This window comes from Colletes gigas, unplaced genomic scaffold, assembly GCF_013123115.1.
Source record: "Colletes gigas isolate AHSC1104 unplaced genomic scaffold, ASM1312311v1 Colletes_gigas_Sc00008, whole genome shotgun sequence".
Taxonomy (NCBI): domain Eukaryota; kingdom Metazoa; phylum Arthropoda; class Insecta; order Hymenoptera; family Colletidae; genus Colletes; species Colletes gigas.
Genome location: NW_025106637.1, coordinates 2,187,999 through 2,200,034, shown reverse-complemented (window position 1 = coordinate 2,200,034; position 12,036 = coordinate 2,187,999). Strand labels below are relative to the sequence as shown.

Sequence of the window (12,036 nt, the reverse complement as noted above, 5' to 3'; positions counted from 1 at the left end):
TTTCGAAGAAAGACAGTTCTTGCCGCGACTTCGGAGCTTCCTGCCAGCAACGCGATCGGACAGCTTTTTGAAGCGAAGTTTAATGTTTGTAGCTGCTTGGGAAAACACTAATCGAAAATCATGAAAACGAATTTCAACACCCACGCGATCCTCTCCATCAGTTTTTCCGTGCTTGTTAAATGAATCATGCTTCGATGTTTAACGTAGCGAGATTTGACAGATTTAAAGTAGTTCATAAATTGGAAAGTAGTGTAACGTTACCGAGGTTGAAAATGTCTTCGAGAACTTTTGTAACGTTACTGGACTTAGGAGTAAGGATTATGTACATACGTAGCCTGAGGTAGATGAAAAGGCTTCAGGAATTAAATATGTAATAAAACTCACGTGACGTTGAAGCCCCACGCTGAGAAATTTGTGGTTGCCTGACAGCTCGCAATCTCTGCACAGTAGTTTAATATTTGCACTTACAACGTACTCGTTCTGCTTCTGTAAAGATAATAAGGAACAGGTGTAATTATTTATCGTTAAACAGTATTAAATAACAGCCTCGGGAGATCAATGTCCCCTAAAAGGATTTAAAGATGTGACAGTACAGAGATCGAAATGAATTACTTTAAGAAACAGGTTTTTAAAAGTGTTCGAGTTCGAGAAACACTGATTTATCGGATGAATTTTTAGTTGGGAAGAGGTTTCCGGTCGTCGGCGTGTTTTTCGCGAGTAAAAGAGGCAGATGGACCGTTATAAACGACGTCCGAGGAAAATGCAATAACGCGTTTCGACCTTTCAATTAAAAGACAGAGGCAACGCAAATTGCCGGCCTTGCGGTCCGACGGCCTTTTAAATTTCCCCGCTGCCATTTAAAGCCCTGCTTTAATCGTAGCCTTATCCCCGCGGAACCATCTGGCGAAATAATTAAAGGAGGATCGCATAAACCGCGCATTATGCCGCGACTTCGTTGCCTCTGCGCTTTCCCTGACTTTCTTGCTCCTTCATTCATTTCTGTCGGTTGCAACGCGCGCGCATTCGACCATCCGATAAAAACAATTTCGCGAAACGACCGCGGTCACATTACCACGGGTAACAATGTTAATACTGCCCCACCCAACGTACCCCTTTTTACAAATTCACGAGAGCCCATCAATTTTACGAATCACGGCGATCGCTATTTGGAGTCGAACAATCTTTATCGAACAGGAACAATGTTTCGAGGCTGAAGGCATGCTAGAGAGAACGAAACATGCTTCCATAAACATTCTGAAAGATCGCAGCGAGAATCCAATCAGTGGATAAACGTTACACCGTGACGAAGACTTGGATATACCAATTTTATTACGAAGCTCGATCGTGCTTGCTCGATTACTTTTCGAAGTTCCGAATTTCTTAATGGCGCGGAGGTAAATTTTATCCGTCGGAAACGGATCTTGGGGATCCTGTCTTCGGTGCCTCGCGAGCATGAATTTGCCATCGAGCGTGCACTGATAACGCGCGATCCGTTGAACCGTCTGTGATTACGAAGAAACTGGAACGCACACCTGACGCTGCTCCCCGATTACTCGAGTAACGACTTTTACTTCGTGAATAATAACGATTCGACTACAGCCCGCGAACGTGCTCGAAATGTAATTTCACCATTAGATGGAGAAACGTAGAACGGATGACGCGATCCCCCCCCGGGGAATGATAAATCGGAGCAAAATAGAGAAGACCTGAATATTGGATCCTATCATAATAATTTGTCGAACGATTAATTTTTGCAATAATCATTACAAACCTCGATCAGCCCAGAGCAAAGTTTATTTAATTTTTTATCTATTTTTGTGTCGCATCTACCAACACATATTTTATAAAATATATTTATATAATAATTCAGGAACAAACGGCAAATAATTATTGTATCATACGACAAATTGATCGATAGACCTTGTCTCTTCATACATGACAAATAAATTCACGTCCGATATTTACCTTTCATAAATATGTGTTTATTATTTTAGTTTATTGGCCATCGTACATATTTTAACACGAATTTATATTAATAACAAACCCACGTTGCATTCAATAAAGTTCCAAAACACAGATTTATTGAAATTCATTGATTGCGCTTGCATTGCAGTTGTTTTCGTTTCATTATGTTCGAGCATTCAATAATAAAATATAAATATATTTAATAATACAGAAATATAGTATTTCCAAAAATAAAAGGAATGAACATTTGTTCCAAGGCTGCACTTTTTCCTTTATTAGATTTGCTTGCGCTATTGGTTGGGAAATTCTGTTTCGTAGGAATACGATACTAATCTGAAATTCCATGGATGAGCAAGTTTTATTTGATGAAACCACATACATAATCAAATTACATCCGCGACCAACGGAGCATGTATTTTGCATGTAATTGCATTCCCGAGTCTCTTTCGTTTGCAACGATGACGTTTGAATCGCATTAAGAAATGGATCGCGAAATAAAAGGAGACCACGAACAGTCTTTGATTCATCTTCCTACATTTAGTTTCAAAGCTCCCTAAATTCCTATAACATAATTAAATCGTTTTTATAGCTCATATTTTTTGCCGATCCTCGTACATTGATACTGAAATTTTAATCTAAACTTCGTCCTTTCATTACAGAATTGAAAGGAGTGTCTCTTTTTTTTTTTGACGAAACCATCAAAGCATAGAATTCTTTCATAGAGGTACAAACTCAATCTTCTGATGGGTCCCCATTGTTTCGCGCCATACCGTCGAATAATCGATAATCCCCTTGAATTGCGACAAAACGATTGAATGCAGCATATTTATGACGAATATTGCGTATTTCTAGGCGACAATCCGTGAGGCGAATATTTTCCTAAAATCGAATTTCCTCGCCCGAAAGGGAGAATCCGAAGAGGCATCGAGTTGCCAAAAAAAACATGATCAGTCGTGCCGTTCGTTACGCGATTTTATATTTTTCAGGCTGAAAAATTGTGGAAAGATCGACCGCTCTCGAAAGTTAAAAATAAATTTTTACACGAATCGCTGTTCAGCCTCGAATATTTTACGATAAAAATGCTTCGGGAAATCAGCTTCTGATTTCTGTTACAAATCGAACGAACACCCTAATGGCGCAAAAATCGTTCGCGTGCAGCTGCATTTGTTTATGGCGTGCACATCCGTGCTATTGACACTTCAGACGCATAGCTACGTCGTGTTAGGTGGACACGACCGACGCGTTGACACTTGCAATATCATAGACGATAATTAATTGTCAAACCCCGTCACGCGAAAAGCGAATGAACCGTTGAACGGAGTGTTTTACGGTCGCCGGGTCGACAGAACGTGATACGAAAAGGGAAAATACCGATCAGGGATAACCGAGAAAACATTCTCTGAAAATATAATTTCAGCAAACTGGAAGCTGAAAAATATAGCTCGACAAAAAATAAAAGCAAACAGGTCGAATTTACTCGCGCCCGGCACTCGACTTCCGCCATCTGGCTTACGTTAAATCTGATTACACCCCCGTACTGACTGACCCCCCCTAACAGTTCCCTAAATTCTCCAGATTTTTCGACTCGCAAACATCACTGCCTGCAGAGGAATATCGAAGCTGCGGTGATATTTGCGAGGAAAGACACAAACGAGAGAAATTATTTCCTCGATCGATTTCTACTCCGCGAATTCCGGGAAATGATTTCTCTCGGTGATTTTGCCGCGGTACATAGACAGAACCCATCCAGCAGAGCCTTTTGATCTAGCAAGAATTTTTACAGCACCCCGTAGTACACACTGGACCCGTCGTACGACAGAAAGAAACACGAAGAGACTTTCCACCCTCCGCCCTTCTATTTGCACCACGCAGAACAAGTTACTCGCAAGCGCTTGAGTAAACGCAGACAGCGTTTCGCTGACGTTCGCGTGTACCTCGAACAGGGTTCCAGGACGTAGGAAGACATTTTCGCGAACCCAGGAACGCGCGAACGTCGGACAAACGCGAGTCGAAAAGCGATCAAAAGCATCGGAGCGTCCAAAAAGTTCTCCCTCGTCGGCCACGACGAACGAACCGTACTACTGTTCTCATATCACAGCAGTGTCTCTTACAGCGAACAACTTAATTACAAGTTTACCTTTTTTCTGTTTTCTGTTCGCTTCTTATGTTACGGACCAACCCTGGTTTCTGGTTTCTCTGTGCAGTCCTTCAAGGTAATTCGCCGCCAGCTTTTTCTCTAGTTTTCTTCTTTCATTTCTTCTATCTCTATCTCGCACTCTCTCGATATATACATATACATATACATCTATGAATATATATATATATATTTTTTTTTTATACTCATTCCATTCCACACCACGATGTCTCTCTTACATGTATCATTCGCAGACGTCTTGTCGAGCAACTTTCTTTCTCTTCTCTCTATTTCATGACTCTACTTCATTCTGTCTGCCTTCTATTCATGCCCTGTTTCTCTTTCATGTGCTTCCTTCTCGCAACATTTTTTCGCTCATCCTCGATCTAGCCCATTTAGTGCATCCGCTTGTACGTACACACATACACATCACACACACACACACACACACACACACACACCTCGGTGTTCACGCGTCCTTTGCGACCGTTCGCGTTCGATCGTCGGAGACGGAGAAACGATCCCTGCCAGCCGGAGAACTCGGCCATCTTTGTTCGCCAACGACGAACGCAAATTTTAGTTTCGTTCGCAAGTGCTTCGTTCGTTCATTCGTCTGAAATTTTTATTCGTCGCTCGCGAATTAAATTTGACCGGCTCTGCATTCTTGGAGGAGCGTTCGAACTCTGCAACTTTGGTGTGGACAGAAATCTTCGAGTGATTTTTAATGTTCTTGAAAGGATCTAGCGAAGATGGAAGTGTGAAAACGTCGATTATTGTTTTAGAGACAGTATCCTAATATCCAGCATATACTAGAGGCCAAAATAATACGAAAATCAAGAATATCAATTTGTTGATTGAGGCGTCGTTATTAAAAAATTTCAAATCATTCACGGAAAAATTATTTTCTGTTGACACTATATTGCAGATAGATTAGAGTCAATTGATCACTCAGGGCCATTTTTTCTGATAGTGGGGTACCTTCTCGATGGCCTTCAGCGGCCAATAGATTCTGCCCACACTACAGTGTGTCTTCAGACTTCTGACGAAGTCAATAGCATTGCTAATAAAGCGTTAGAACACTTTTCCAAAGGACACGACTTGTCTAAGGATATTCGATGATAAAAATCGCTGATTCCTAAACTGAGAATGCCCCAAATACCTTGAGACATATTTCCCCCAGTAAGATGGGCTGAGTATAATGTTAATTATTTTTTTGTGACTAAGAGACATTGTTAATAATTCCAACGATTTGCTGGATCGATGGAAACCTTCTAGCAAACAGATACCATCGATCAGATCGTTGGAGGTGGTTTTTCCGTGTCTCCGACGGTTAAAAATGCTTTTTACTCGAAAGCTCCACAAGTGGACAAAAGCACGCCACGACACGAATACACAGAAACACGGCAGCCACGAGGACAGCCGGCCTATCGGAACCGCTTTCGATGTATTTGCCTGCGATTCTTTCTCTTCCACGTTTGCTGAGAACAAGCAGAGCAAAGGACGAAATGACACCGTATCGATTATAAAGAGCGCGCAAAACGCGGCCACGCCAATGCGCTGATTTTGCATTTCATAGCCTAGGCGTTTTTTATGCGACTCATCGCTTCCCTTTCGCACCTTCTCGCAGCACCGCCGTCGGCCACGTCCCGACACAATACACAGTGTCGTTCTTTTTTTTTTTTTTTTTTGCCTCGCCACGCCCGTCGGATTCGCGTTTTTTCACGAGCCCCCTTTTTTACGCGTCGTCGAAGCCGATGCGATTTTTCCGGCCGTTCTTCCCGCGCGTTTCCGCCGTGCTCGCGATTCCGTCCCACCTCCGCGCAAATTGACGCGCGTAGTTCTTTTTTCTGCGACCTATCGATGGGCATCGACTACCGATCACCGAACGATCGGGTTCCTTCGGTCTCGATATCGCGTCGCTCCGTCACGGTGGATTTTTTCCCCCCTGTGACCATCGCTTTAACACGCTGACTGTCGGGTGACACGATTTTTCACTATGGAACGAAATTAATCTGCACAGAACTCGTAACGAGGTTATAAAAATATTCTACAACGACCGTTTGCGTCCTACCGTCGCTATCGACTGAGGTGACGAAGATCGACAGGAATAAAAGCTACCGGACTATCGATTACTTCAAATAAATATTAAACTTCCACCTCGTAAAAAATTTAGTTCCAGTCTGCCGGTCAACGTGTTAAAGCAATCGCAGTTTTGGTAATTTTGAATCTAAATTTTAAATAGATCCATTTTCGTTAAAATCGACGGGGGGACTTTACACCCTTAAAATAAAATTCTACCTTCGCCGTAAGTATTTTCCAATCGCGGATTCGAGAATCCGTGCGGAATCTGACCACGCGCGGGTGGGAAATTCTCTCGTGACAGAGTTCGCGAGCAAATATCGAAGTAATCCGAGCCGGGGGCCGCGCATTGACCGCGGACTATGCAACTACCCGCGAACTCGTTCGTCTCGTTTTAACCGCTGAACACGTCTGCAAAGTTGAAGAACTTGTCGTTCGTGAAAATTGCTCGCGGCTTCCCGCGGTCGTTTATTATTCCTCCGCAGTAATTCGTCGCACGGCAGGTGTCCGACGTGGAAAACCGCGAACGCGGCTTGCGTGTGCGACCCTATGCACCCCCCCTTGCACCCACATGCACCCCCCATTTGCGCTCTGGCTGCGATCCTCTGCGTCCGAGTCTGTTCCGTCAGTGTTTTCTTTTCGTCCCTCACAGTTAGACATGCATGGTCAGTGTACTTGAATCCGTTGTGCATCGGTATGCCTGTCATGTGCTGTTTACAAAAAAAAAAAAAAAACGATTAGGGTGGCGTAAACGCAACCTCCACGAGCCAAGGATTAAAGGTGGACTCGTATTATTTGTTCCCTGGATATCCGTTAATCGATCGCCGACCATCGGTCGACCGTTAACAGATCGCTGATCTTTCGTTAGCAGACCGTCAACAGATCGTCGATTGTCCGTCGAAAAATTCATCAAAGGGTTTCGTTTCGCAGGTATTCGCTCTATCCGAAATTGTTCCGTCCATCGATCCTCTTTGACAAATATTTCCACGAACAATTTCCCGACAAATAACACGAATTCACCTTTAGGAGGGTTGTTTCCCGACGAAAAAGTCGACGTTTCGATATAATGTCGGGAAAACAATTTCTGTTATTTTATTTCGAGGTGGAATCGCCTTTCGAGATATGTACAATCTCTATCAAACATCTTTTGCACGATAATGATGTCATTTCAAAATTCAACTAGAATTTTTCGATCGGGGAAAACGACCCTCGATGCTCACTGAAAATTCGTACACGTGCACATTTATTACTAATTGTTACGAAGCCTTTTCAATAAATCTGTAAATTAATGAACGTACAATTTAAAGGTAATAATAATCTGTGCAAAAGTTTCTTTCGTAAGACTTTAATAAATTTTCTTCGTCGAGGAATCGACTGTTTGCTTCTTTTCAACTTTGTAAAATGATTTTTTTCATTAATACGTGTTATTTGTGAACACGAACAGATATCTTAAAAGTGATACCAAAGAGAAAAAAGATGGAATATATTATAGATGTTCTCCATTGTTGATTGGAACCATTTCCACCAATTAACACGATCGTTACGAACCTGCCGTTCCATTCGTTTCAACCGTGCTGATTGGTAAAAATGGTCCCCAATCAACATGGACGATATGTAAAAATATTATTCCTGTTGCTCCCAGGTAAAAACATTCCCAATATATTCCATATCTTTATATCATTTATTACGATGTCCATCGATGTTCGCTAATTTACATGAATGATATCACGCGTTAGCTATGATAATCATTCTTTATATGCAGTGGCGACCATTTGTTAATATTCTTTTACGAAGTTGAATTTAATCGTTTACTTAACATATTTATTAAAGCTTTGTACCGAAATATTTTTGCACAAATCGCTGCTACTGTTCCCGCGCATTATCTTTAAATTCTGTGTTTATCGATTTTTAAAGAATTTATTGAAAAATACCTTCGACGAGGCTGAAAATTGTGTAACGATCGCTAATAAATGTTCGATAACTGGATTGGATAACATGGGTCGTGTTTCCAAATATGCAAAATGCAATAAAATTCTACGATGCGGTGGTTAATTGGCCAAAACCAGAATAAAATCGTTAACGATCAATGGAGAGTTAGGAATTTTCACGAAGAATTTCGCCCGTTTTATACTTTATCTCGTACACGTTTCGATGCATGCCTGCTACTCTGTGATTGTGCGTACGTACAGTACATACAATACATGCACACGATTGATGTTTTTGGCGACCTAGGAACACCAATTTAAGATTGATACATCGGTGATGGAAACAGAAATTACTCAAAACGCAGCATTCGACCAGCGAGCCATAAATGAAACAGCTCAAACTGATCTACAGAGACTCATAAGTAACTAATTGTCGCTATGTTTTCTTTGCTTTCAATTATAAATTTATTATATGCGATACAAGCTCGAAAAAACATTTTATGACTTTTAATTGTATATATACAGGGTGTTCGGTCAACCCTGGGAACAATTTTCATGAGAGATTCTAGAGGCCAAAATAAGACGAGCATCAACAATTTGGTATTCTTTATTTTCGTCTTATTTTGGCCTCCAGAATTTCCCATTAAAATTTTTCCCAAGGTTGGCCAAACACCCTGTATATGTGTATTATTAAACCATCGAAAACTTTTACCAAAGATAAAGAATCAATCCGAAAAAAAAGATATTTTCGAACGACTTAACGTCAATTCTCTTCTCCTTACGAGACTGTTCTCGTTCCGATTTTCGATTACGTCAATTTTTGATAAACCGGGGAGACTGTTGGTCGCAGAAATACGACAACGGTCGAAATGAAATATCACGTGTCCCGGTTTCGAGTTGAAGAAATCGCGTAAAGCGAAAAATCTTTTACGAATGTTCTCCGCGCAGAGACAACGCTCTACAAACAAGACTCGTAAATTTCGAGCCTCGGCTCCTTCGAGGAGAACCGTGCTTCATCACGTGTAAATGCAGCTATATTTCTTTTCGTAAAAATCTTACGTGGCCGGGATTCGCAGTCGAAAAGAGAGAGAACGAGAGAGAGAGAGAGAGAAAGGGAGGGCGGGAGAGAAACGTCTGCTCAACAACTCGGTCACGCGATATTTCTACGGAATTTTTCAATATCGCGAACATCCGTGTACGTGACTGACACGGAATTTTTTTACATGCGAATACAATTGTTCGAACAAAACAGGTGTAAGATAAATTCGAGGATAAAATGGCGAACTTTTGTTGCCCGGTCGGTGACATGTTTCGAACTGCAGCGCGACTTTTACACTGTTTTAATGCATAGAATAGATCGTTGATGGTAAAAATGGCACTGTTGGAATTTCTAAAAGTATGTAAACGTTATTCTATTCGACCAACTTCGCCTTTTATGTTCGGTTTGAATTTTGCACAGTTTTCGTGCGAGCTCAAAGAGAAAAAATAATTGGGTGTGTTGAAATGAAAACAGAGGAATGCTGTAAAACGTCAATTATTGGAATATTGATTAGTCAAATGCCAGATTGCACGAAAAAAAAACCATTTCTTGTTCGTTTGAATGCAATAGTTAGCCGCTGCCAGTATAAAGCTTAACAAAAACTGCAATTTTATGAAATTCGGTACGAACAGAATCGAACATATTCGTCCATAAACGAACAGATTGTATCAAAAAATATATTTTCACAAACTTTAAGGAGCGTCGAATATGTGAAACGTATGAAATAAAACAACGTTTTCTTCTCTTGGGCGTTTCCTCGACCGTCGTCCGAAGGAACCAAGATTTTTTTGCGCAATAATGCTACGCGTCCCCTGTATACCGGGACAATAAAAGAATACAAACAGCAGCAATTTACGAAACAGTGGAGGCTTCGTTTGAGAGTTGTCCTGTAGCAATGGAAATTAATTCTGAAACGAACAACTCGATAGAATATCCGACCGTGTTCGACTGCGACCGCATTCGTTATTCACGTAAATATTTCGCTGTTCGAACGCCGTCCTCCTTTGCAATTAACGACTGCGGCTCCGTATATTCCGCTTCCGTTTCGAAAATACAAAAAAAAAAAATACACACACGGTCGTGGAAAGACAGGAGCGCATCCAACTGTTCATCGTTCAAAAAGAAGGACTCTTTTTCGATTTAACTGAATTGTTCTGCAAAATTGCGATTGAAAAACTTTATTGGAGAAAGCAATTGCAGAAGCTTTACCAATCACAAGTACAAAGTGTTTATGACTCGAAACGGATAATTTAATTTTGAGAATACGAAGGTAAAAAATGTCTGACCAACAGGATCGCGTATGAATTCAATATAGACAAAGAGAAAGAAACTCTAAATACTCGCACGTGTTCGAGCGACCACGCAGAATTTTATCAAGGGTGAAGGATCGAACCACGTTGAAAAGAGCCCGATAAAAATGGTCGGGGCCGTGCATCGAACGAGGCGGTGCTAAACAAAAAGTTGCACACGGGGATGAAAGGCGATGGAAAGGGTAGCGGAGAAAAATTGTGCGTGAGAGAAGATAGAGGAGCATTTTCGACATGATGAAGCGGCGAGCCTTATTGCTCACCGCGAAAAAGGATGGCTTAAAAGCCTCGGGGAAAAAATCTCATTTCGATGCAGCCGTTCATTCTGTGGCCGTTAGTCGCTTTCTCGATACACCGAAAAAAGTTCCTTTGGTAATCCTGCCGGACCCCCGTGTTCGCGTGTTCCTTTCTCTCGATCCTTTTTCGCCCCCGCGATCCCGAACAAAGCGTTTCGATACGTTAATCGCGAGCCAAAGCAATTTATTCGACGTATTCTCCAACGAAACTGTCCCTACTGCCAGCCATACTCTTCCCGTCAAGTTCCCCAGATTATCCGTTTTTAATTCTAAGCTTCAAAGTCGTCCAAATTAGTAGTTTCATTTCAAATTAAATTGCTCAATTATAATTGCAACTTGAAACCATTTTCTTATAATGTCAGTTTCCTGAAATTGCATGCGTATGTTTACAAAATTATAACTCCTTTTGATTTGATTTGATTTGAAATTTTTCGACGAAAATAAATTTTTTCAAATCGTCCTGAAAAAATTATTTTCGATTGCAGGGGTCAATTACAAGCATTTTTGGTCAATAGACATACCCTGGAAATCCTACGCATTTTCGAGACAAAAATTCAGAAAGGGGGAGAAATTTTTCGACAGAATTAAAAACTTTCAAATCGTACTAAAAAAATTATATTTAGTTTCAGGAGTCAATTACAAGCATTTTTGGTCATTAGACATACCCTCGTAATTCTACGGACTTTCGAGAAAAAAATTCGAGTAACCAGAAATTTTTTGGCGAAAAAAAATATTTTTAAATCGTTCTGAAAAAATTATTTTTAGTTGCGGGTGTCCAGTACAATCATTTTTTGTCAATAGACGTACCACCGAATTCCTACGCACTATCGAGAAAAAAATTCTTTACCGAAAATATGATGTCTGACCATCCCGTCGATATGTTTCACTGAAATTTTTCAAATTTTTTCAAATCGTTCTGGAAAAATTATTTTCGATTGCAGGGGTCAATTACAAACATTTTTGGTCAATAGACATACCCTCGAAATTCTACGGACTTTCGAGAAAAAAATTCGAGAATACAGAAATTTTTTGGCGAAAAAAAATTTTTTTAAATCGTTCTGAAAAAATTATTTTTAGTTGCGGGGGTCCGGTACAATCATTTTTGGTCAATAGACATAGCCCCGAAATCCTACGCACTTTCGAGAAAAAAATTCATTACCGAAGATATAATGTGTGGCGAGAAATGTTTACGTATAAAATCGTATTCTATGCATCAAAACAGGAGAAAATGAACTGGAGGAGTCATGAATATTATTTTAAAACTAATATAGAAAAGGACAAACAGATAGTA

At 40.7% G+C, this 12,036-nt stretch overlaps 1 protein-coding gene across 6 annotated transcripts in view; it reads left to right on the top strand.

Annotated features, from left to right (window-relative positions):
- The window catches only part of LOC122396903 (fasciclin-1), a 293,077-nt gene that overhangs the window by 251,652 nt on the left and 29,389 nt on the right, over window positions 1–12,036 (top strand). For 4 of the 6 annotated variants that reach the window (XM_043395661.1, XM_043395664.1, XM_043395665.1 and 1 more), the window contains exon 8: window positions 4,170–4,178. The exons of the other annotated variants lie outside the window; for them this stretch is intronic. In XM_043395661.1, the coding sequence (XP_043251596.1) occupies window positions 4,170–4,178 (9 nt within the window). The remainder of the gene's footprint in view (window positions 1–4,169; window positions 4,179–12,036) is intronic. 6 annotated transcript variants of the gene reach the window in all.